At 36.5% G+C, this 27,916-nt stretch overlaps 1 protein-coding gene across 4 annotated transcripts in view; it reads right to left on the bottom strand.

Moving 5' to 3' along the window:
- Positions 1 to 26,953, bottom strand: part of GRV2 (DNAJ heat shock N-terminal domain-containing protein) — a 44,910-nt gene extending 17,957 nt beyond the window's left edge. Inside the window, exons 1-13 of one of the 4 annotated variants that reach the window (XM_088207209.1) lie at positions 26,032 to 26,953; positions 16,412 to 16,645; positions 16,171 to 16,258; positions 15,846 to 16,054; positions 15,465 to 15,566; positions 15,337 to 15,399; positions 12,924 to 15,167; positions 11,650 to 12,012; positions 9,868 to 10,008; positions 9,217 to 9,609; positions 8,596 to 9,090; positions 8,003 to 8,226; positions 7,560 to 7,904 (exon numbers count right to left, since the gene is read on the bottom strand). In XM_088207209.1, coding sequence (XP_088063335.1) covers positions 7,560 to 7,904; positions 8,003 to 8,226; positions 8,596 to 9,090; positions 9,217 to 9,609; positions 9,868 to 10,008; positions 11,650 to 12,012; positions 12,924 to 15,167; positions 15,337 to 15,399; positions 15,465 to 15,566; positions 15,846 to 16,054; positions 16,171 to 16,258; positions 16,412 to 16,645; positions 26,032 to 26,442 — 5,312 coding nt within the window. In that variant the 5' untranslated portion in view covers positions 26,443 to 26,953. Of the gene's footprint in view, positions 1 to 7,559; positions 7,905 to 8,002; positions 8,227 to 8,595; positions 9,091 to 9,216; positions 9,610 to 9,867; positions 10,009 to 11,649; positions 12,013 to 12,923; positions 15,168 to 15,332; positions 15,400 to 15,464; positions 15,577 to 15,845; positions 16,055 to 16,170; positions 16,259 to 16,411; positions 16,646 to 18,241; positions 19,116 to 26,031 lie in introns of those variants that run through there. The other 3 variants (XM_088207210.1, XM_088207211.1, XM_088207212.1) reach the window with 3 other exon arrangements.
- Positions 26,954 to 27,916: the final 963 nt, after the last annotated feature.

Below are 27,916 nucleotides of genomic sequence, written 5' to 3'. Positions count from 1 at the left end.
GAACTCAATGACCACCGAGATTGGAGAAAATTTTCTCCTTATGAGACTACACACGATATCTGGGTCGCAACCCGTGAGTTCTACTCCACTCGTGACAATACTTCCGCCATCTTCGAAGTCGAAGCAAGTATTCACAACCTCTGCTAAGGAGAAAAGACGGTAACTCAATATTACAATTTTCTTACCCGAAAATAGTAGCAGCTTGACGCTTTTGAGGAACATGCTTGGAGCTGTCCCGAGGATGCCAAGAGATTCCAAAGCATCATGGAACATAAACGAATATTCAAATTCCTCTTCGGACTGAACAAATACCTCGATGAGTTAAGAGGACGCATCCTTGGAACCAAATCTCTCCCGAATATCAGAGAAGTGTTCTCTGAGGTTCGACGCGAAGAAAGCAGGAAAAAGGTGATGATGGGTGAATCGCAACTCAGCCCTAGCCTTGCTGAAAGCAATTCTCTCTCACCCGAGAATGGTGTAGCTCTCACAAGTCGGGTGACTAAGCGGAAGGGATGGCCATGGTGCGAATACTGTAAAAAGCCTGGGCAAGTTCGTGGAAGATGCTGGAAGCTTCACGGGAAGCCAACTGAAAAGAAGACACCAAAGCAGGAGACTCATCGGGGCAATTTTGTCTCAACTGAGGAGGAATCAGCTTCAGCCGTTCCTACCGAAAGCCCTCTATTTAGTCCTGAACAGATCAGCCTCCTCCAAAAAATGTTTTCTCCCAATATAGTTCTCAGTAATGCTTCCATAGCTCACAAAGGTAATTTTTTTTGTCTCTCAACTTATTCCTCAAAAAAGAGAATGTGGATTATTGACTCAGGTGCTTTCGATCATATGAACAGGGATATCTCACTATTTAAGGAATACAGTAAGTGAAGAGGTAAATTCTCAATTAAAATTGCTGATTGCTCTAGTTCCCAAATCGAAGGAACAAGAATAATTGCACTGTCACCCAAGTTAATTTTGTACTCTGTGCTATACGTTCCAAATTTGGATTGCAATCTCCTGTCAATAAGCAAACTATCACAGGATTTGAATTGCATAGCTACATTTAACTTTAATTTGTGTGAATTTCAGTACTTGAACTCAGGGAAGACGATTGGCAGTGCTAGTATGGATTCAGGTTTTTATCTACTGCAAGCTGCCAACTCTTCTCTTAGTGGACAAACTCATTATACAGTATGTATTAATTCTGAATTTGTAAACAATTTAAATAGGGAATGCCCCATCATGTTATGGCATTACCGTTTAGGACATCCTAATTTCTTGTACTTGAAAAAGCTATTTCCTACTTTGTTTCGAAATAAAAGTCCAATTTCATGTCAATGCAAAGTATGTTAACTGTCCAAACATATTCAAAATTCATTTCCCAATTCAGTTTATAAATCCACAAAACTTTTTTCATTAATCCATAGTGATGTATGGGGTCTCTCTCGGATTACTAATATCACCGAGATAAAATGATTTGTATTTTTTATTGATGACCACATTAAAATTACTTGGATCTTTCTCATGAAAGAAAAATCTGAACTTGGCCAAATTTTTCAAAAATTTCACACTGATTCAAAATCAATTTTACACTAAAATTCAAGTATTGAGATCAGACAATGGGTGTGAATACTTTGAAACCACTTTAAGCCAATACTTTTCTGACCACAGTATTATTCATCAAAGTTCATGTGTTAATACCCCACAACAAAATGACATAGTCGAACGAAAAAATAAACACATTCTTGAAGTAGCCCGATTAATCATGTTCACTACCCACATTCCAAAATTTCTTTGGGGAGAGACTGTTCTCACCGCTGCATACTTGATAAACCGCATGTCCTCCCAAACTCTCACATTTCGAACACCCTATGATACACTCTTAAAGACCTTTTCACAATCTCATATCCTTAATACCCTTTCCTACAAAATTTTCGGTTGTTCAGCCTATTCCATATTCATACTCACCTCAGGGGTAAACTTGACCCAATGGTCATTAAATGTGTTTTTGTTGGATATTCACCAAGTCAAAAAGGATACAAATATTTTTGTCTCGGGACCCGTCATTTCTACAACACTATGGATGTTACTTTCTTTGAAAACCAGTCATTCTATCCCACTATTGATATTCAGGGGGAGAGTATTAATCACGAATATCAAATATGGGATATAAGTACACCACCTCTTACCTCTCACCTCTCTTCCCCTCACTATTCCCGAGTCCTCATCAAATTTTCATGAAACTAGTAACAAAGAGTCTGAACCTAAACCTGAACCTGAACCTGAACTTGAACCTGTACCTACTGTTATTAATAAAGAGTTACATGTCTATACTAGGAGAAACAAAGCTCCAATTGATAAAGATTCTAAACCAACTATACATTGCCATGAGTCTATTTCAATTCCAAGCAGTAAGGACACATCAGGTAATGAGTTTTCATGCACAATTTCTGATACTGTTACTATTACTGACCATGATACTGAGTTACCTATTGCTTTGCAGAAAAGAATTCGATCTTGTACTAGACACCCTATACAAAATTATGTTTCATTCAGCAACTTGTCTTCAAAGTATCATGCATATGTAAGTAAGCTTGATAGCAGCTCCACTGAACCTAAAAACAATTCATGAAGCCTTTGCACTACCAGAGTGGAAAGGTGTTATTCAAGAAGAGATCAAGACCCTAGAAAAGAACAAGACTTGGGAACTGACAGAATTTCCACCTGGAAAACATAAAGTGCGGTGCAAATGAGTATTTACTACAAAACACAATCCTGATGGAAGTGTGAATCGGTACAAAACTCGTCTAATGGCTAAAGACTTCACTCAGTCCTACAGGATAAACCATCAGGAGACATTCGCCCAGTGACTAAGCACAAGATTATCCGGGTATTACTCTCTCTTGCTTCTAATCTTGATTGGTCTCTCTGTCAACTTGATGTAAAGAATGCATTTCTCAATGGAGATTTAGAAGAAGAGGTATATATGGAAGTTCTTCTGGGCCTTGAGACCACATGAATCTCACAAGGTATGAAAACTCAAAAAGGCACTCTATGGTCTAAAACAATCTCCGAGAGCTTAGTTTGACATATTCACCAAAGCAGTTAAACATATAGACTATGAGCAATGTCAGTCTGATCATACTTTGTTTGTAAAGAATAGTGCATTTGGTAAAAAAACTATCCTAATTGTTTATATTGATGATATTATTTTAACAGGTGATAACATAGAGAAAATTCAGAAATTTAAAACTTTTCTTGTCACGGGGTTTGAGATAAAAGATCTTGGAGCACTCAGGTATTTTCTGAGAATGGAATTTGCTCATTCTAAAAAGAGAATATCTGTGTCACAACGGAAATATGTTTTTGACCTACTGAAAGAAACAGGGATGCTTGGGTGTAAACTAGTAGAAACACCCATGAAAACGACTACAAAAATTGGATTTAAAACCGATGGCAAACCAGTTGATAAAGAAAGATATCAGAAACTTGTGGGCAAACTCATTTATCTCGCTCATACTAGACCAGACATCAATTTTGCTGTAAATACTGCAAGTCAATTCATGAACCAACCTACTGATGATCATATGAATATAGTATATCGGATCCTAAGATACCTTAGGAAGACTCCAGGACAAGAACTATTTTTTCAGAAAACAATAAACAGGAATATTGAAATCTACAAAGATGCAGATTGAGTGGGTTCTGTAACTGACAGAAGATCTATATCTGGGTACTGTACTTATGTTTGGGGAAACTTAATCACTTAGTGGAGCAAGAAACAATCTGTTGTGTCACGAAATAGTACAAAAGCTGAATTTCGATCACTTGCTCATGGAATATGTGAGGGAGTTTGGTTAAAAATGGTTCTAATGGAAATACAATTCTCAGTTACTACTTCCATGAACAAATATTCCCAAACATATTTATATAGCCAAACAACGAGAAAAAGAAACACTTGTCAATCTCACTGCTTTCAAGGTTGAGATCGAACAACTGTGAAGTCATTTGTAGCACACCTTGGAAAGCCCACAGGTATAAACGTAACAAAATACTAAAATATGCTTTCATTTTCACACGGTTTGTTGTCACAAATAAACCATTTGAGAATTTTTTAATTATAGATTCACGAATCACAACTCATATAATCAATATTTTTAAATATTTTCATACATATATTTCTTATCCAAACAATAAGAAGATCGTCAATACAGATGGTTCCTTAAATACTATTGCAAAGGAAAAATCAAGATAGTCCTAACGTTATCCTAAAAATTGTGTTACAAATTCCCAAATTGTGTACTAATCATGTGTCAATTAATAAGTAATCATAAGGCTTGAACTGAAAAGTAATATTTAACTCTTCTCACTGTAACTTTCAAGACTAGGATACAAGGAAGATGATTAGACGTGCTGAAACAATAATTTTACTTCTTGGATGCACCTAGGAGAGTCTTCTCTATTATTATCATCGATTCATATATAAGATTTATCTTCATCATAAAAGACTTGGCACCCATCATTTTCCACCTTGAAGGTCATGTTTTCCTTATTGTTTAAAAATTCATAATATGAAATTTACACTGCGAATCTGTAAGCTTGCAGAACATAAGCATGTAATATTTTTCATTACTAATAAAAGAAGTTTAGCTTCATTTTCATTAATCAACAATAATATCTGGAGACCAACTCACATTATTCTTCCATCAGAAATGAATTCATAAATCATTACGGATCCACAATCCACAACAAAACAGAGTAGCAGAATGTACGAGTAGTTATGTTTTAGCCACCATAAGAGCTTTCATGTGCTAAACAATGTCCTAGAACAATATTAGGGCGAAGTCATCCTTACTGTCATCTACATTATTAACTCCTTGTCCACTAGTATTCTTGATTTCAAAAGTCTCTTAAAAACACTTCAAAAATTTTACTTAACAATAAGTGTTATAAACCATCTGATTTCTCGAATATTTAGATGCATTGCCTTCATTCATATTCATTTCCATCAAAGAAGGAAACTTGATACTTAGGTTTTGAAATGTGTATTTATAGGGTACTCATCCTCTTAAAAGAGGTACAAATCTTACCATCTTTCCACTAAAAAATTTTTTGTGTCTGCAAATATTATATATGTTCAACAAGAATCTCACTTCATTCAACTTTATTTTTAGGAAGAGTTTACATTGAAAGATAAGATAAGGATATAGTGTTCTTGACAAATTTTATCCTATCACTTTTGCCACACATCCCAACAACATCATTACAAGAGAACTTTCAGAACCCACAAGAACATTCACCTACTTAAAAGATCATATCAAACCCTAAATTTTCTCAGGTGTATAAAAGGAGGAAGATGTCAATGACTAAGCCCAAGTCAGTCTACGAATCTGATTTTAATCCTGGAGCTTACATCAATCTCGACTATTCTACTTCGTAAAGGTACAGTAGAATGCATTAAACATCTTTACCCTATCTCACAAATTGTATCATCTGATAAATGCTCACAACTGGATAAAAAATTTCTCATAAATTTAAACATTATCTGTTCCTAATCGAGTATCTGAGACATTATCTTGTGAAAAATAAAAAAATATTACAAATATAGAAATAGAGGCGCTTGAAAAAAAAAACCAGACATGGGAAATAGTGGATCTATCCAAAGGTTAAAAACCAATAAGATAAATCGGTCTTTACAATTAAATACCAGACAAATGAGACAATTGAAATATATAAAACGAAATTAGTAGCAAAAGGCTATACACAGACATATGAGATAGATTACCAAGAGAAATTCACACCAATAGCCAAAATGAACATTGCGCGAGTCTTATTCTCATTAGCTCTTAATTTCATTGTTAACTATAAGAATATGATTGAAAAAATGCCTTCTTGCATGAAAATCTAAAAGAAAAAAAGTAAATGGATATTCCACAATCACCAAATAAGGTAGTAACTAAAAAAAGTTCTGTATGGACTCGAATAATCGTCAAGAGCATAATTTGGCAGGTTCACAAAAATAATCATAGATCTAAAATTTAAGCAGACTCAAATAGGCTACACTTAACTCATCAAATACTCAAAAATATAGGGGGTTATAGCTCTCCTATTACACATAAATGACATTATAATAACAAGAGATGATGAGAAAGAAAAATTTATACCGAACAGTAGGCAAAAGAATTTGAGATCAATGAACTTGGTAAGTTAAAGTATTTTCAAAAAATTGAAGTTGCCCGCTTAAAATAAGAGATTTTTACTTCTCAATTGATCTGTTGAGGGACTCTAGCAAGTTAGCATGCAAACCAGCTAGCATTTTTACTAATTATAATCACAAATTAGGAATACTAGAAGAAGATAGTAGTAAACAAGAAAATGTATCCCACACGAAACCAAACATTATCTATGTAGTAAGTGTTATAAGTCAATTCATGCATGCTCTGAAAGAAGTGCACCTACAAATAGTCTGTATTATACTACATTACCTAAAAAAGTCATTTAGAAAATAAATTATGTTCAAAAAAAGCGATAAACTACTCTTAGAAACCTATATTGCTACAGATTATGAAGGATTAATTGTAGATAGAAGGTCTACCATAAAATACTATACATTCCTGGGGGGTGACCTATTTATTTAAAGAACCAAGATGCAAAATATAGTTGTGTTATCAAATGTAGAATCAGAATTTCGAACAATGGAACAAGGAGTATGTGAAATTACTATGACTAAGAAGAATTTTTGAAGATTTTAGAATCAAATGGGAAAACCCCATGCGTTTATACTGCAACAAGTCAACTATAAACATTGCACAAATCTGGTACAACATGATCAGACCAAACATATCGAGATCGATAGACAATCAAAGAAAAACTTGACCATACCCTAATATGTACCCTATATACGTCCACTAATTCTCAATTGACAGATATATTGAATACATCTAGACTTTTATAGGCATACTAGGGACGGACAAGATCTATTCCCCAGTTTGGAGGGAGAGTGTTAGAGAAATGGTGAATTAAATTAAAAGGTATAAGAGTAAATTACATTTTATGTAATTAATTGTAACTAATTACTTATTTTCTTTTATGTTCTAGAAAATCTATATATATAGTGATGTAATATTCAATAACATACATATCAAACCATTCTTGACACTCTTAGTTCCCTCAACAGATATCTCCTAAAAAGCTGTTAATGTTTTCTTCTCAAGGTAATCAATGATTTAGTTGCAAGTCTACAACCAATTATTTTGGTATATTGACCACTACCTTTGTTTGTGGAAAAAGACTCCATTTACATTATAATAAGTAGGGTGATTGGAAAAAGAGGAGATCCCCACCCATGGCAAATTAAAAATCTGCTCCCATGAAGGTCTCTTAATTAATTCCTCATTCCACAAAACACATAAATTCCTTACCTGCCATACCCAGGTGAGCATGTTTATCCAGTAACATCCACATTAATATTTAACAAGATGGTCTCATCTTCATAAAAATTCTAGGTTGTCAAACAAAATAGGGATGATATTAAATGAGAAATAGAGGAAACGAAAAAGATGACCTACCAAAGCACACCAGCCCTTAACAAAGCATCCTGCAATTCAGAAGACACAGAAACATTGGCAATTGTCTGGAGAGCTGCATCAACAGCTGCAGGTACAAGTTCAAGTTCAGTGCAGTGCACAATGTCCTCAACAAGTCCAGAAAATTCAAGTATCTCAGCTCTTGCACTCTCAAATTGACTCAGAACAGAAAATGTTCGCATCACATTTGTAACAATGATGGCCGATGGTTCAGTTGCAGGAGTAGTTGGCTGAACCACACACATGCAACGGGAAAGTAGATTAGCAAGAAGTTGTAGTCCACCATCTCTGACAAGCTCTTCACCATTTAATGAGGAAGATGCACAACTGAATGTCAGAAAGATAAAGAAAAGAAGTTAAGCATGTTTTATTCAGATTCAACTACTAAAATAAATGAGGCAGAGAAGTTAGAGGGAGGCAATTACGTCAGCCAGGTAAGCTCTGATGCTGCAACAAGAAGAGGAGCTCTATCTGATGACAGAAAATTGCTATCTTCCGTGTCCACAGTAATAGCATTAAGCAACATGGGATAGCCAGCATACTTAAATGGTTCCAGTATCCATCCATATCGTCTATATAAGATGCACTGTCCGTTCAATAAAAGCAATAACCTCCAAGGCTGAGGACCTTGTAACCCTTGCATTGTGGCCTATATATACCAATATAAAACAAAGTGTTCAGTAAACTAAAAAAAGAACGAAAAAAATTGATCACCCAAAAGATCTGAGTTACACATTTTGTTTTTTGACAAATTGTTCATTCTAACATACAATGAGTAGGAAAGGAAAGACCTTATCTCACTAAAAATACAACTAGTAAAAAAAAGGGAAGAACCTCATCTAACTAAAAACTTGGGGTCACACATTTTTAACATAAAAATTCTAAAGAAACCATACCATCTGTAATCATGTTTATGGTAATGAATAAGCATTCCAGCCAATCGTTACACAGGAATGATAGTTGTGGAACATGACTAACGTAAGATATTCACATTTTATTTGTGAGTGTTGAAAACTACCTGGAGTCGTTCATAAGCTTTCTGTACAGAGAGAAACTTCTCCCTCCCTTCAGGATTTTTGTCAGGATGGTATTTCATTGCAAGTTTCCTATACTGTCTCTTAAGCTTTTCTTCATCAATGTTCTCAATCTGTTTGGATATGCTAGATACCTCCTCACTCATCTCAAAAGAATTCTTCTTTCTCACTTCATCACTTGCTATATCGTCTAAGGATATTTCCAATATTTTACAAGCTTCTTCTTCAGAAAGGTCCATGGGTCTACGTGTCAACTCTTCTCGCCACATAACCAATAACGACTGCAGAAATTCCACATGTTCAACAATCGGCCAATTTGGAAATCGAATCTCGTCACACAAGTTTCGGAGATAATAACGGTGACACCACATTTCATCTCTAAGCTCTGGATAAGTTACAGGTGGCATAGGAGCATACTCATATAAAGAATGGCAATGCTGTGACAGTTTCTGGGGAAAATCACCAAGATGCTGCAAAACCTGGCAGAAACAAACAGAAAAGAGACTGAGTGCCAGCTCACACATTTTCTGCCAGACCATAACAAATACATAACTGAGTTTAAATAAAAAGTACATAAACAACAAAGTAATCTTAAAGGTAAATACCTGGCAAATAAGATTTTCTGCCCGCATTTTATGCGTCCATATAATCTCTGGAGTATCAGAATCAGAAACCATTGCTGCTGCAAAGGCTGCAGGACCACTTCGCTCCAGGACATACAGCAAAGACTCTGGAAGAAGCCCACCCAATACACTACGTTTTGCCAATGGTAACGAGGAGGAAACTGCGGCTTCTTCCCCACCATGAAAGGCTTGATGGACATGAGTCACTGAGAAAAGTTGCGCTATTGAGAAGAGATTAGATCCAGGATATGCAAGGGCAAAATAAAATGCCCCAGTACTGTATAGGCGTATCATTGCCTTTGGATTTCTGGTGACAACAGCCTTCAGCAATGCAGCAGCAGCCTCCACAATAGTTGGTTCCCCAGAAAGCATAGCCTTTTTTGGTTGGAAAGGTTGGCAGGAGGACAAATAACATTAATGATTAGTATCAAGATTCAAACATTCTGAAAGAGGAAAGCCTTGCAAACCAAGACTTAAATGACCACACATCAAACACTGGCAAGTCTTTGTGTGTGTATATATATATATATAAACAGATACATACATATACTCTCTCACACTCCAAAAGCCTCTATTCATTAGGATATGCCACTGAGTACAAAGTGAACAGAGCGTAACAGAGTGAAAAGTCACCTGTGCAATATGTGGAAGGCAACGCGAACTTGACAAGATCCGTTTTACCCTTGGAGTTGGAGTAACTATCTCTCCAGCATCATCCAAATCTGAGTGTGCAGACACCATGCTGTGTAATATGGATAATGCTGCATCCCCTACCTGAATAAAGAAGTTATCTATTAGAAAAAAAATTAGACAGATATCATAAGAAAAAGTATTAGGGAGTTTGGAAAATGCAGTGTGAGTCTGAGAGAAAAATGAAAGCTAATAAATCAACCATTAAGCACCTAAATAATATAAGCATATCTGCCTCATATAATCTCAAATGTTTGTGGAAAAGGTAATGCATTCAAGAAGACATGAAGGAAAGCCACTGAAACATGAACAGCAATCCTCTGGCTCCTTTTGGATGGACTATTTTAAAGGAGAATGTTAACACAAGCAGTACACCTAAGCGAAGCCCTATTCAGTTGCAACACTGGGTGCTAGCAGCATTAAAAGAAACATTTTCTGATATAACATAGAGAATACAAAAGGGTTTCAAGAAGTTAACTTATACTTTCACATAAAAGCTTCTCGAAAACAATTTCAAACAAAAACATTGATTCATCAAGCATTGAGATATGTGCTACGAATTACCGATGGATAGAATAAACTTTGTCGATTACAGCAGACTACTTTAGTCTTTAGGCACCTGGGTTGGATAATGATGTGCTAAGAATTATCGGTGTATAGAATAAACTTTGTCAATTACAGCAAAAAGTTCAGGCAACTTTAGTCTTTAGGCACCTGGGTTGGATAGTGGGTAGGAAAGGCTAAGATAGTTGGTAAAATAGGGTCAAACATAGGTAGAATTCTTACTTTACAATATCTTTTGGATGATTAGGTAAGAAAACAAATAAAATAGCACAATATGTTCTACTACTCCTTTTCCAATCCATACTAGAAATTAGTAGTGGTTGTCGCGGTAAGAGCAGCAACGATTGTCACTATAATAGCATGGCATAGATGACAAATGGCATTAACAAGATGTGCAGCAAAAGCAGTAGTCACAACTATAATGCTAATAACACTGAAGGCAACAATAATAACAGTAGTGATAATAGTGACAACTATGGTAACAACAATAGAAGTAGCAATAACAGCTGCAACAACGAACATAAAAGTAATAACAAGGGCAACATGATGGTAGTGATGGTGACAGTATCAATGGTGGTGGTAGGGGTAGCGATGATAACAACAACAACAATGTAGTAGTGGCACAGCACCAATGGAGAAGGTGCATGTGGCAATGGTGATAAGGACCCCGAAAGTAGCAACAGTGACAATGGTGCAACAACAGTGGAGGAGGAGAGGTGATGGTGTTGGCAGCAACGACAACGATGGTGATGGCAACGGAGGCAACAATAGTGATGGTGGCAGAGACAACAACGGTGGTGGCAACAAAGGTCAGAGGTGGAGACAATAGGGGGATGACCATTGTAATATCTTGTCAATGGATATAGGTAAAAAAAAATTGAAAAAGTTTTTGAGTTGTTTTAGGGGTAGGATCTATTCAGCACTTGTAAGATAAATATTGGTGGATAGTGTCTTCCCCTGTCCCAAAAGAATTATCTAACAAAAACTAGGTAGGATAGGGTGAGGGGCCTAATCCACCCTTAACCCTAGCTTATTCACCACTCGTAAGATAAATATGTAGCATAATAGATCAACAGCAAGATTATGCATCATGTACGACAATAAACAAAACAACAAATAACATCACAAGAGTTGCTCTTCATACAACTCAGATGACAATACCTGTGTTGGTGTGAGGACAGGAACCCGGACAGCTAATGCCCACCTAAGTTCCCGTATATCACGTAATCGCTTCCAGTCCAGCATCCCAGAAGCCCAGCATCTTGTTACCCAGTCAATTTCTTTTTTTGACCATAACCTTCTGATCGCATCTTTCTCCAAAGGTCCAACTTGACTGCCATCCTTATCAAGATACATCCATTCCTTAAGTGGTTCCATGAAGGCAGTGGCAGCTATCAAGTTCGACTGTAAAGGGATAGCAGTCCTTTCTGAAGCTTCATGGGCCACTGTAAGAAGATCAACTGCTAAGACACAGCCTCCAACCAGAACACAAGCCTCCACATTTGACAAAACATTCATTAAGACCTGAACATTCAACAAGAATAATAATTAGGATTTGATGAATTAAAGACTAGTTTAAATTCTTGACTCAAATTTCTGTGCTTCTTTTTTTGAGAGAAAAAGAGAGCATATTAAAAAGGCACCAACAGTGTGCCAGGTGCCTCCCCAAGTAAAAGAGCAAATAACTAAGAAACAAAAAACAGAATTCTTGACTCAAATTTGGGCCCTTCTCTTTTGGGAGAAGTGAAAGCATAGCACAAAGGCACCAAGGGGATGCCATCCTTATAAAAGAGCAAAAAACTAAGAAACAGAAAAAATCTCTATGAAGGTTCCAAGATCCTCCCAAGAAAGAATTTGGAATGCCCCTAGACAAAAAAATTTAAGGTCCAGAATCAATAGTCTCTTATGTTAACAAAAGATGAGACTTTGTCCCAAAAAATAAGACTGTTTCTTTCTTTCCATATAACTCACACAGTGACCAACAGAATGAGCGATTCGTTTCCTTGCTAACCCAAATTTTTGCCATTACATCGATAGGTTGGTTCTAAACCGTAGGTTGTAATGCACGCTTAGAGAAGAGAAAGCCAGAATAAGTGACGCAGCTGTATAAAAATTGGCTCGAGCCTGGACCATCCAATGGAAACATGCATCTGCTAACAGATCTCATCAGCATATACAGGCCTACCAAATATAGATAGTTATGTAGTTCATCTTTATACTACGCAAATATGTTCATGCACCAAGTAAAGTAATACACCAATCAGATCAAACCCAATGATAACACTATGAAGTTACAAGTGTATGGGCATCAAGACAAAGAAAAGATGCAATCATATGAAACTCAATAATAGAACAGACTGCCATCAAAGACTAACGAAATTTGTTCAGCATAATGGTAGCAGGAGGTGGCAGCAGCCAATCAAATTTTATTGTACCTTTAAAAGGAGCAGAAGACGGTGCCTCAAAGCCCTATCATCTGTCCTATCCAAGAGAACTGTAATATGTGCAGTGCCTTCAAAAGGGCCTATTGTATTGTAATGCTGCTCATATACAATTGCCATGGCCCTTGCACAAAGTTCCCTAACTGAGGATCCACCCCCTCCCCCAAAACCATCTAGTCTCCCCATGTCACACCAATCATCAGATGATCCCAATTCATCAGGAACAGCACCATCTACTGTCAGCCCTATATCAGCATCACATAAGAACCGATGATAGAGTGCTCTGAAGAAGGCAACTGGATCACGTAAGGGAAAATCCTGTGCCCTGCCACTGCTCCCACTCTCAAGCAGCAAACGCAGATAATATTGACCCACACAAACTTCCTTGGATAAGCTGGGATAACTAACAGAGAACTCAGAATAGTTCCACGATATCCGTGGCACGCTCTCTTGGCCAGTTACTTCTACAGAAGCACCTCCAGGAGCAATATCATCAGTACGCTCCTTTTCAACATCTAATTTATGAACCTCAGCCTGCAATGCTTCCCTTAACTCCTGTCTTGTGCGCTCATTCCATATCAGATCTGCACGATTGTGATCTAGGCTAAAAGCCCGCCAAAACTCAGGCCAATTCAAAAGTAGTCTACCAGAACCCACTGGAGTGTTCTCCACAACAACCTGTGCAGGTGCTGGAAGACCTGCATTCTGGAAACCAATTGTGGTCAAATCCGAATCTGTTGAAATTGAAGCATTTGGTTCAAATACCCCATGCATGTTTGCTGATGGAGAATCAGCTGAAGTTACCACAGGTAAGTGACCATTTTGTAAAACTCCTGCAGAGGACATATCACCAGTCATATTTTCAACGGTAGCAGCGGCAGATGGAATGCCTGCAACTTGACTGGAATTTGGATCTTGAGCAGGTTTATGATAGTTCTCTGAAGCTCTGTAAGTACCTGCACCTGCGCCTGCACCTGCTTGCCTTGCTGGATCACCTACCTCAACATTATTAACAGAAAAGGGATTTTCCTGAGATGTGATTCCTCTTCCAACACGACCTTTCCTCTGCTGAAGCAAACGCCTATGTCTTCTACCGGTCAAGGATCCTTCTTGATTTGAATCTTCAGCTAAAACTCCATCAGGACGTGTATGTAAATAAGCAACAAGTCCAGGAGGTAGAACTCTAGATAGTAGAACCAGAGCTGGTTGATAAGAGTCTGCCCAAAGTGCAACAAGTTGTTGACTAACCTCACGACGCTCACCAGGAGGAAGAAAAAAAGCATGCAATAAATGTCTCAACAGAGCACCATCGCGCAATGCAGCATCTCGCATGGATTCTGCGGCAATTGCATCTTCTTCTGCAATTGTACGCATTATTACTGCAACTGTTTCCCTCACACTTTCAGCAGGATGTCCAAACAATGCAAACAAGCGACGGCGTAAACCAGCAACTTGGCGCAACAATTCAACAAAGACAGTGTATTGAGTAGTTTCACCATGTGGATCACAAATCATAGCTTCAAGAACTTCAACAACAGCCATTGACAATAGAGGAGATACTGACATGGGTTTCAATCTATTGACCAGGACTGTAACATAACCTTGCTGACCAAACAACACAGACTTTGTATGCATAATTGTTGCATGTTGTTCTCCTTTTGAATCCATAACCATGTTTGGGTCCGCAGGACCCCCACCAATAAGTGATGCAACAAGGCCAGCAGCTTCTGCAGCCACACCCTCAGAACCATTTCTAAGTAATCCCATGACTCTTCCAACAGCTGCAGGGAAAGACAACACATGGGAAGCTGCATTTCTTGAGGCTAACAGTCGATGCAAACATGCAACAAAGCCCATTACTGTTGCAGCAGCTTTAGGTGAAGGCGGTGGCAAAGGAGGGGCCTCTGGAGGAAGACTAGGAGTTGATGGAAGCATAGTAATCAAGGCCATCAAAGTAACTTCAGGTACTTCAATAGCAGGAGGAACTCCACTATACAGGATACAAGCATTGAACTCCCTTATCCTTCGCCATAACTTGGCTCTTGAACCAGGAATAGAGCCACCTTCAGCAACAGCATCTTTTGCAGCAGCAGCTAAGTGTTTCAAATGCATAGATGCATTTTCCATATCAGCAGCAAGTTGTTGTAACCCAAATTGCAAATGAACTCTCCCACAGGGAGGATCAATGCGATGACCAGGCATTGTCAACCTGGGTAACACTGGTACAGCACACTGCCCCTGCACATGTCAAGCCCAAAGACCCACCACATCAAATTGGAAGTTCACTCTATCTATCACTAATAAAACATGAGTCTTGAAAATGAAAATCATTTAAAATGTTGTGTTTCGAAACACTTTTGTAGCAATAAAACTCCATTCATATTCGAGAGAGGACACGTATACCTACTTCCGTTTGCAATACATCTCGAACGGCTGCAAGGAGACTATCACGAGACGTGCTTGCATAGACCTAGAATCCATGTCATTAGATTATTTACATTCAAGTAAATTCACTGTGGAAGTAAACATACTCACATGGATAGGGCATCCATCGTTGAATTCAATTGCAAACATCTGAGGCTCCTCAGCGAACCGAACAAGTGAACTTACTGCAGATAAAGGACGAACAATAACAGCCTGCACACCTCTAAGGACAATTCTCAGCATGTGATACAAGTCCATCAAACACATAACAAACTTACAAAATAAGGATCATGTGCAAGTTCTTTCTTTCTTCTTAAGAAACTTAACTTTGATATTTGTTTGACTTGCAATTCATAAAACATTAGATATTTCTCACCCTTGAATGGTTAACACATAAGGCAAATACCTATAACAGAGAGTAATCATTTTTGAAATAGAAAGATACATTTCATCTACTATCTAAATCCTACAATGTGTCATTTAAAAGCTTACTTCATAGTTATCCGGTCGCCTCTCAACAAGCGAAACCTTAGAAAGAATGAGCTGACGGGATACAGCATCACCATGCTCTCCAAGCCCACCTTTTGGGCCAACACCCAAACTCAATCCGGAGACATTTAGAGTTCCATGAGCTGCAGATCTTAACCTTGTTACAGACCAACCCCCGCAAGGGGTTTCTTCTGCTCCAACTGGTTCTTTGGCTGTATTTTAGACAAATTTTACAAAAACACCCACCAACAATCAACAGGTGAGAAGGGGGAAAAGCTTATAACTAATAATGAGAATGAAGTTAACTCTAAAATCTCGGATGCCTTACCCCTTCTCTTTATATACTCTGCTGCAGTAAGGGATTCTGAACTGTCTATGGAAAGTGACACCCCAACCATAGATTTTGCAGTTTTAGTCTGCATAAGTTTACTCAAAATTACACCATCAAGCAGGGAAGAAGTTCAATAAGGAGAAGCGAAGTTCAGACATAAAAACATTAAAAAAAGATCGTTATGAAGTATTAAGCTAATAAAGGATGTAACTAAAATTAGCAGTCAAAGAAGTCTCACCAAATTTGCAATGATTGTAGAATTTGATGTTCCTGAAGCAGCTTGGAAAGCTTTAGATTTTCTTCCATACAATGGACAAAGAATAAAACCACCATGATCAACATTTTTTCTCCCATATGCATCAGAAAGAAGAATGATGGCAGGGGAATTCATATCTCTAAAATCCAAGCACCATCGAGGATCTCCAGATTTTAACTCAATAAGTTCAACCCCGACATAGGTAACCTTCAATTTCTGTATAATTAAACCAATCATTAATTGATAGCAAAATTTTACTTAATATAACAATCCCAACTTTCCATCAGAAATACTAAAATTGTTTTGTAACTAATGCAAAATGCTGTAACTAATGGGAAATCACCTACAAGAATAATGATACAAAATGGGTTAGCACTAGATTTTCTAAATAAATTTAAAATCATAATTATATTAAATGTAGAATAAGTACATTATTTAGGAGTATTATTATAGTTTTAGTAATTCAGAATTTTATTCTTATTAGTATATTTCCTATTTGTATAATGATTAATATTCCTAATTTTATTAGTTTAATATTTCTTAATTTAATTCTATTTAGAAAATGCTACTTAGAAACCGTTATAAATAATTTCATAATTTCACTTATTGAGCATTAATTATTCAAATACAAGAGTTTCTCAATTTTCTATTCGTGTGATGCGATTAAACCCTTAAATGTGATACTTAGAATTCTTAAATATGATGTCTAAGAAATCCTATGTGCAATGTCTGGGTTTTTATCCCTAAATCTCTAATTAGGTAAATCAACCTTATTTGTCCTATATCAATTTGGTATCCAAGCTACAAAAATCTCATACCCAAATTCTCAAAACTTTACATCCAAATAACCCCAAATCTATCTGGAAAAAAAAAAATCACAGAAACCCCAAAACAGCTGCCAGTACTGACGGTGGCTGCTTGACATCGCCACCACACCCAGCTACAAAAGGTATCAATCAGCCAACCCGTGAAGCCCACACCGGGCTAGCTGCGAGTACAGTCATGCAATCTGTTCTATTTTGGCTCCTGTGATTGGTTCCCGCTTCAAGCAGACCTAAAGAGAAGTTAAACTTCAACAATGATGACTAACGCTGAATTAAATGCACAACTAGAGGCATGCGAGACAACCACTAGTATTATATTCGTAACACTGCAAAAAACAATCAATGCAGTCATGGAAGGAGTGAGATACTTGCGCTCAACAAAAGTACATGCACCAATTGAAAATGTGCAAGTTGCACAAACTGCAGATAGAAGACACACTGAAGATAATGCTGGAGATATTACCAAGAGAGTAAAGTTCAAATTTCCTGATTTGCCGAAAGAGACCCCAGTTTCTTTCTCAATTGGCTTAATTCAATAGAAGGATACTAGTTGTAGTATGACAAGTCAGATGCACAAAGATTTTGATAATGGAGTTGGTTGAACTTGCAAAAATATGGTGGTATGCTATTAATAAAAATATAACAAGAAGAGAACAACCAACAACTAAAACATGGGATGAGGTGAAAGCTATTCTTCGCCAAAAGTATCTACCTCCTAGCTAGTCTAACAAACTTCGTGACCAAGCTTACACTTCCAGAGCAATATGTTAGTAACTAAATACACACAGAAGTTTGAAGAATTAAAAATTTGGAGTCAATTAGTCGAAGACGATAGTCAAGCAACATCTTGATCTTTTGAGTTAAGTATGATATGTATTCATTAATTACAAGCATCAGAAGGGTGCCAACCCATACACAAAAGATATTTACATGTCAATCATACAATCAATAAAGTTACCTAAACTCTCCATGGAATACAAAGAATTACCTGTAGCCAAAAAGCCCAAGGTCTGGTACCGTCTGGCTTTAACCTTATCCACATTCTCTTCCACTTCTTCAAAAGTCCTTTTATTCCTTTCTTTCCATGCCACCCAAAAGATAGTAAGAAGAATAACTTACAAATGTTTTTCCTATCACTAACACTCTTCCATGCTCATAACTCCTCCCTAACATTATCCACCATTACACAACTCATGCTCAGCAGTCCATATGCCATACACCATATTTTATATGCTAGGGGAAATTGTAGTAAATCTCTTCCACCCTCTTACAAAGATAGCACCTATTCACCAAAATATTTCCGTTTCTCGTCAACTTTTCAATAATCAAATATATTCACGTCCTACTGCCCAAGCGAAGAAAGCGATTCTTGGGAGAGCATTTACTCTACATTTTCCGGAACGGGAACTTGTTCTCCACTGATTCATTCTTGATCAAGTATTTATGAAATAACCCAACCAAAAAGGTTTCATTTGAGCTAAGGGACCAAACTGGTTAATCATCACCCTCATTAAAGGATATGGAAGACAGCGAGAAACAACAAACATTCGTAATCATTTATTTCCCGATCATTAAGATTCCTGATAATCTCCACATGCCATCCCTTACCACCCCAAAATTCTATAAATCACTCCTTTCCTTATATATTCTTGTAACTGCAATGCAAAAGATCCGTGGGAACCTATCTTTAAATGCTTCCTCTCTAAGCCAAATCTATCAAAAATTGGTTCTCTCCCCATTGCCAACTCTCCACTAGATGCGTTTATGAAAACTATCTCTTCCTATACATAATTTTTTTCATACTCATGTCCCATGTGGTCTACTTACGCCTCTAGGATACCAGCCCCTATTCCCAGTGCTAAATTTTATCCCAATAACCCTTCACCATAGAATCCCACTCTCTTTCATGAACCTCCAAATCCACTGACTTTGCAATGTCTGATTCATTTCTACTACCAATCTCAACCCCAAACCACCCTGATTCAAATGTCTTTTTAACACATCCCGTGCCACCAAGTGGTACCTCATTTTCTCCTCAAAATCAAACCATAAAAACATCTACTTAATTGCGTACAATTTCCTTGCAACACTCACAGAAATTGTTAACAAAGATATATAATACACTGGAAGGTTGGACAAAGTACTTTTTATAAGAGTTGACATCTCGATTTAAGATAGGACTAAGAGTTTACATTAAAAGAGAGTTAATTCGACAACCTCCTACAACTATAATACAAACTTATCAAACAACCCTTGATGTGAAAGAATATTTGAAATGTCCAATCCCAAGAAAAATTTCCAATCATGGAATCCACTTCTAAGGACACATTTGAATCCAAAGGTGAGCCGAAGAATGGATCAACATCAAATTTCAAAGCTCCTATAGGTAAGGAAGTTATTTGCTTTAGATGTGGACAAAGTAGGCACATGAGCTACGAATGCCCAATGAAGAATAACTTGCATGTTGAAATGAAAGAAAAGGAAGAGGCTCAAGAAAGAGACGACGGTTACATATCCTACAAGGATGATAATTTAGGTCCTACTAAACGAGTACCTCTCTTTTGCTAACATACATATTGTCAAAACTTCAAAGTGGAAGAGGAAGAAGAATCATTACGTCTCCCTATTGCTCAAAATCTTTCCCCAAGAGTTAGTTCTATGGATGGGCAAAAAGAATCACTATCTTCTTATTGCTCAATATTTTTCCCCAATGGTCAACTCTATGAAAGTTCCATCCAACAAAGGATTTGACATACCAATTGGTCAACATATTGACTTCATCCTCCCACCAAGATTAATGCTCATAAACAATTGTGTGCTTCTACTATTCTAGTTATTGGCGAGAACAACCAAGCACAAAGGTTGCTAAGTTTTTGTGGGGAAACTCAAAGGTCAAAGTTTTACATTATTTGCCACTTCAAAACTCGTAAACGAGTTTTCTCCAACCAAATGGAGAATAATGCAAAATGAGCTATACTAGATTTCCTAAATAAATTAAAAATTATAATTATATTATAAAACAACTATATTATTTAGGAGTCTATTATTATATTATTTAGGAGTACTATTATAATTTTAATAACTTAGGATCTTATTCTTATTAGTATATTTCCTATATGTATTAGGACTAATATTCCTAATTCTACTACTGTTCTATCTCTTAGTTTAATTCTACTTAGAAACATCTACTTATAAGTCATTATAATAATTTTGCAATTTCATTTATTGAACATTAGTTGTTCAATAATATATTTTGAAAATTTCTTAATTTTTCTAGTCGTGTGATACAATCAACCCCTTAGATACGACTCTTAAGATATCTTAAATTTGTCTAAAAAATTCTTGATGTGATGTTTAGATTTTTATCCTCGAATCCCTAATTGGACAAACCAACCCTATATAACTATTGCCACTGTTAGATCTTCGTGCAACAAATAAATTTTATAATCTTCTTAAGGCATTACCAATAAAGGATATCAGGCATCACAAATCAGGTCAAACTTCCATTTGAACCAATGTAGAACCCACAATCTCACACATGCAAACCTTTCATGCCATGAACCAACGCAAAACTCGTATATGCAACATTGTAGTTGCCTTGAGAAAAAAAAATTTCCTCAAGTCAACTACGGTATAACTTCTAACACCATAAGCTCATCACTCAAATTCCAATAACGTTTCATTAGTACTAGAGACTACCCTTTATGAATTTTCTTATTGAAACTAAGTCAAAACCCAAAAATCTCATGACAATAAACATCCTCATGCTTCATAAGCTTTAATACCAAAAGGACATGTTCTTCCCAATAGAACATAGTTCCCTACAAAAGTGAACATCTTTATCAAGATTGTAAAGATTAGCGACCCAAGCATTTTTGTTTCAACGGCATACAAATTGGTGCATTAAAGAAAGATCTTAAAGTGGGCATATTTCTTTTTTTTTTTAAATAATCTATTTTACAAGTTTCGACAATACATAAAGTGGACATATTTCAATAATAAAAAAATATGAGGCAGAACCAATAAGGGAACATAAATATCTTTGGAAGTTAACTAAAAGGAATAGAAAGATTTAATTTCCTTTTCTAAGTTGGAAAGTTTTATAATAAAGGGAAATAGGAAGTCCTTTCCTGAGTATTCTCCTAGTTTTTGTATTCAGTTTATTTTCCTGTTCCCTAAATTTCTAATGTTCTTAGTTCTTCTATTTAACTTATTTTCCTATTTATTAGGTTTTTTAGATTTTTTATTTTCGGTGTATTTTAGAACCTATAATTAAGGATACCCTAACTTAGTTACTAAATATAATATTAATTATTATGATTCAAATATTGAGATATTGTTTTAATTATTGAGATCCAAAATATCCATTTTGGTCGTTAATCAAATTTCTCTAAGTTTATCTTCAAGCTTTCTTCGTTCTACATCAGTTGGTATAGAAGTTTAAATTCTATTAATCACAGGAAAGTGTTCAACAGTTCACTTTCCAAAATGAATTCTTGACATCTTGAATATACACTCTGTCTCTCCTTATTCTCCATAAAACAGAGAAAAAAAAAAAAAGAAAATTCTAACCCAAAAAAGCAGGTCAGCTTGTTCCTGGCCACCACCAGGAGGTGGCCGATACTGCTTTCAGTGCTAGCTTTGGAAGATCTCAATCAATGGAACCCGAAAGCCCTGCTGCAAAAACTCGTGTAATCCTCTCACTACCCAAAATTCACTGGACTGCAGCTGCAAACTCGAGAACTTTGCCGCCCCGACAACCGAGAGTAACACCAACACCAGGTCTGACACCATCGCCTTCTGCCAGCATATCATTGTTGTACGCTCGCCAGAAGCCTGCGCATGAGACCTTTGCTTTCTAACAATATTGATTTTTCAAACCAATTTGACCCCATTCGCTTCACCTTGCACTATTCAGCCACCTCCAGACCTGTTTCCGGTATTTCCAAAATGAATCTTGAGGCTGTTGGACATGCTCTTTCACTTTTTTGAGGCTAGTTGGCACAAAATTATTTTTTTTTGTTCACTTTTAAAAGTTGATATTAGACAGAGTGTGTTCACTCTTAATGTTGGATGGATTTACAACATGAGTAAAGTTCTTCTAGTTACTTTCTATCGAGCATATGGTTCAGTTATAAACAATGATTTATGATATGTTGTATATAAAACTTTTGACCAATACAGATATGTGGAGAAAATTAAAATCAATTGTTGGGTCTTGGCAAACACAGTATTTGGGGAACTTCTTGCTTGGGAAGGTCTTAGCAAACGAAACAAACTCTTTAAACTCATCCCCCCCCCACCCCCCGGTATTTTGAGTAATTTGGAAGGAAAGAAATAAACGTGCTTTTGACGGAAAAGAATTAGACTTCAATACTTTAAAAGACAATTGATTTCACTATTTTGGCTCTACCATACTTGAGCATGATATTGATAGTAATATTAATTTTGCTTCTATTGTAGATATACTCATCGATATGTAAAATTGCACATGGGCAGTGCACCCTTGGCACTTATCATCAATACATTTCTATACTTTTCTTTCAAAAAAAAAAATCAATTGTCATTCTACAAGGTTGCAAACTTTGTGACTTATGAACTTTATCGAATGCTATTCAGACTCGAGATTCTCTCCAAGAATATTATTTATATAACAGATGTTATCAAATGGAAATTCAAAATTAGTTTTCAATGCCTAGAATAATGAAAATAAGTGCTCCAACTGCGAGAGAAAAAAAGTTGCAGGGACAACATGATAACTCCCATCCTTGTGAAGTTACTTTGAAGGATTTCAAAATAGCTCTTTAGGTTTTTTTTTTTTTTTTTGTGAGATAATAGCTCTCTAGGATTTAAGTGAAAGCGTGTGAAATGAAGATGAAAAAACATAGAGAAAATCTTGAATCTTTGCTTATGCAAGAACCCAACATATCTCAACTTCAATGGAATATGAAGAACAAGAAATAAATGAAAGGGTGAATGATTTGGTGACTGAGCAAAATCCTATGGAAGTGTTACAACCTAATGATTAAGAATTAACTAATCACATCAAAGCTATGTGCACGAATGAAGTAATTGAAATAAAAGAAGATATTGTGAACAAGGTTGTTATCTCTATTGAGCAAGTTGAGTTTTCTAGTAATGAATCTCTCAATCTAGTTATAAGCAATAATGTTGTTAAGATTGAAATATTTGTGTTTTCATTGACTTTAAGAAGAAAGAGGTCTTACTTGAAGATACCACTTGACATTCTTTGACTCCTAACAATAACGAGGAAAGTTTGTTTTGTTCTTCCTTCAATAGAACTTGTCATTCCTAATTGGTTCACTACGTCTTTGTAATTCTTGATTTCAAAAGCATTCATGTTATGACAATTTCAAGTTTTGCAAGCTTCAAGTGTAATTGAGACAAGTTCCAACTTTGATATTCTTTTGCTTCGACATTTTAAACCTCAATGTCGAGTTTTCACCAAGTAGAGTAGAATGTGCATAATAGAAAGATGTTAAGGTTGACATATTTCAATAATAGGAGATATGAGGCAAAACGAATAGAGGAACATAAATGTTTTTGGAAGTTAACTAAAAGGAACAAGGAGATTTAATTTACATTTCTAAAATTTTGGAAAGTGTTATAATAAAAATATTTTTTTTTAGATAAAAAAAATATGTATATTAAGTACACAGCACCAAGAGGGTGTCACCCATATACTAAATATTTACACTTCAGTTAAGACCGTCGATGACCACCCAAAATCATCCCACCCATTTAGGTCAGGTCCCAGGATTAAAAATCGAAAAACATTGAACCACCTATTTCTAATTCTATTTATATTCCTAACACACCCATCAAATGTTCTATTGTTCTTTCTTTTTTTTTTCATACCACCCAAAAAACAGTAAGACGAATAAGCTTTACAATTTTTGACTTTTTACAAATCTCATCCCACACCCAAAGTTCATCCCTAACCGAACCTGCAATCACCTAATTGATTCCGAGTAGATTGTACACCATAGACCATATATTATATACCACCAGATAACAAAGGGGAATATGATTACAAAATTCAGCTGCCTTCAAGCATAAATAGCAACCATTCACGATAGTCTTGCCCCTTCTCATCAGTCTGTCAATAATAAGGATGCACTCCCGACCCGCTTCCCAAGCCAAAAAAAAAACGATTCTAGGAGATGTCTTCACTTTCCACATCTGTTGAGCAAGAAAACTGACATGGTCCCCAATTCTCTTCACCATATGAGTGTAGAAGGGCTTTACTAAGAACATCCCATCCTTTTTTAGTTTCCATACCACCTTAACCTTGTCTTCACTCAATTGCACATTAGAAATGAGAAGAGAAAAGCTTCAAATTCTTCAATCTCCCAATCATTAAGATTTCTAGATAGATTCAGGCACTATCCTCTCCTATCGTCCACTCCTCTAAACACCTCCTCCACCACCACATTCTTCCTTTCGGCAATAGAATATATTCTTGAAAACTTATTTCTAAGATTGTCCCTTCCTATCCACTTGTCATCCCAAAAATGTATGTGATTACCCCTTCCAAGCTTCCACTGTATGCATTCCAAGAACTTATGTCTCCCGGCCCAATCCTCCTCCATAAACTCATCTCATAAGGCCTCACAACCTCACCACCAGAGTCTCTCCCTAGCTCCCCACCCCAACAAGCCTCAATCACCCGGCTCCATAACCTCCTCTCCTCCATAAGGTACCTTCAAAACCACTTCTCCTGTAAGGCCCTGTTCATGTCTACGAGCGATCTAAGCCCCAAGCCACCCCTCTCCACCAGCTTCTTCAACTCATCTCACTTCACTAAATGGTATTTCCTACTCCTCTCCCCATCACTTCATAAGAAATGACATTATATATTTTCTAGCTTTTTAGCAATCTTTACTGGCACCGTTAATGCAAATAAGTAGTATATGGGCAGGTTAGTGAGGGCGCTTCTTATTAGTGCTAGCCTCCCACCTTTGGACAAATAATTCCTCTTCCACCCTACCAATCTTCTCTCAACCATCTCAACCACATGATCCCAAGTTCTCACATCTTTATATTTGGCTCCTAACCAAGGCATTTGATTGGCAACAATTATAATAAAGAGAAATGGGAAGATTTAATTTCCTTTTCCTAAGTATTCTCCTATTTTTTCCCATTTAGTTTCCTTTCTATTTCCTAGATTTTCGATTTTCTTAGTTCTTTCTATTTAACTTATTTTCTTAATTTCTAAATTTTTTAGATTTCTTGTTTTTAATGTATTCTGATACCTATATGCAATCTGAAGTTGAAGTCCCAACTGTATGCATCTGATGTGAAAAAATAAAACCATTTTACCTTTTTAATGATGATAAGATTTGCATGTGGGTCATGCTTAAAAAACTGTTCTATTTGAGTTCCTGGCTGCTTCCTACATTCCCAGCGATTCATTTAGTAAATTCCCGTCACTCATGTAATCTTAAGCTAGCTCCATCTAAGAAGCTACTCAAAGCAATCAGCATGTAGAAGATAACTATACACCCCCAGAAACCAAGTAACTAGGAAACGCTTTTAGTCTGAATCAACGACATGGTTCCACGTCTAAAACCATTGAAGACGCATTTATTGAATCAAAGTCATAACCAACCTCCAATCCTGACCAAAAAACCTAGCACTATCCCTCCATCAACAATGAACACTCGTGACTATAGTCAACTCGCAACAGAAAAATCAGCATTCTAACAAAACCGTAAACAAAGATAAACATATATGTAACCAGCACTGGCAACTTACAAAAGGAACCCACTCTGAATTCCGTCTCCTGAGATGCAGCACCGGAAACTCAGCAACAGTGCTGAGCCTGTTCCAACGAATTCGGTGCAACTCGGTCAAAATGCTAGCCCTGTAACGCGACGAGAACTTGATGGCCTTGAACTTGCCCCGCCCGTCTGTCCTGACACTGATGTTGAACTCGCTCGGGTTATACTCATCCCTCCCAACAATTGGCGTCGCGCTTTCGAAGTCGCTGGCCACGTCGTACGAATTAGTGACAGATAGCGTTGAGGGATCAAGGGTAATGATGGAGACGCTGGAGATACACAGTATGCGCTTGTAGCGGCCACGCCACGAGTGCTTGACCACCAGGTACCGAGCTAGGTACTCCGGTTCCTCTATGATGGCTGCGCCGGCAGATGCGTGGTCCATTATCGGTGGCGTGCGATCGGGAGGGTGGCGGCTCACAGAATCGATGTGAGTGAGATACTGGAGGTTGCGAGGAGCATTGCTTTGAGAACGGAGAAAGAACCAGATTCCCACGCCGGCTTGATTAGCCGAGGCTGCAGCCGGGTAACGGTGGGAGTGAGACTGATTCGCCCCCAGTTCTAACAATAATTACTGAATCGCCACTGGGGCAAGTCTTTTTGTTTATCTGTTGATCGAATTGAAACTAACCCTAGCTTTCATCTAAGAATCGGAGAAGAAGAACGAAAAGAAGCGGGGGTGGGGGAAAATGAAAACAGAACACGAATCTGATGGTGTTTAGATTTGATCAGATATAAAATGATGATGATGATGTCAAAAAAAAAACAACTTTGAAGTGGAATCCTATTGATGAAAGAGTTGTATTTAGGAATTTTGCTCCAGGAATCAGGATTGTAGATAAAAAGAGAGATGGGCAAGCCAGCTAGCAGAACGGAGCCGTTGTTAATTCTGTGATCTGCACTGTCAAAATGACTCTTTTTGGGTAAATGTAGCGTCACATGTCGGTGATATATTCGTGCCATAATGATGACTTGGCACCTGGCTTGTCTTCATGTGTTTCTTATAGTCTGACTTGGGCCGGGCTATAAGACCAGGCTCCAGTTGAATTTGACTTGGAAATTTAGGTTTAATAAGTTTCATATAAAATTCATTAGAAGTTTGTGGATAATTTTTTTAAAAATAATAATAATAAATATATATATATATATTGCATTTTTATACAAGAAAAAGCAGGTTAAAGCTCCAAATTTTCATTGATTAGAGCACATATTTAAAAAATAAATAAATTAAGCTTCAAAAAATAAAAAGAGTTCAATTTAAAAAAATAATAATAATAATAATTGTGACTTTTTCTTATATGTCGAAGTTAAAACTTTAATGGACAAAAGTGGCGAAACTGAAGGAAGCCATAAGTACGATAATCACGTCCACCTATCTGACCGTGACCATAAGTACAGTAACCCCTATCCAGTAAAAAGTAAATTAATATTAACAATTAGATGCGTCCTGAATTTTTCTTTAAAAATATATATATATATATATATATATATATATATATAGTAATCCACATAATTACTTCTATAGCTCAATTAATAAAATACCAAAACGTGCGACATATAAATTTTTACTTTCTATAAATTGTATAAAGATTCAATTATTTAATTGTATTTATCCTTTTTCCACTTAATCCTCAAGAATTACATGCTTTCGGTGCTTATACAATAAAACACATATAATGTAGTCACGAAATATATATGCACAATATTTATTAAACACTTATACATCATAATTTTATATGAGTTTCAGCTCACGATACGATCACTTATAATATGTATGTATACATATATATATATATATATATGTTTACATATCTATTATATGGTATATATAAAGTATGTATATTATATGTTATACAGAT

Source organism: Carica papaya, chromosome 7, assembly GCF_054855325.1.
Source record: "Carica papaya isolate Zhongbai chromosome 7, ASM5485532v1, whole genome shotgun sequence".
NCBI lineage: Eukaryota > Viridiplantae > Streptophyta > Magnoliopsida > Brassicales > Caricaceae > Carica > Carica papaya.
This window is presented reverse-complemented; position numbering and strand designations above follow the sequence as displayed.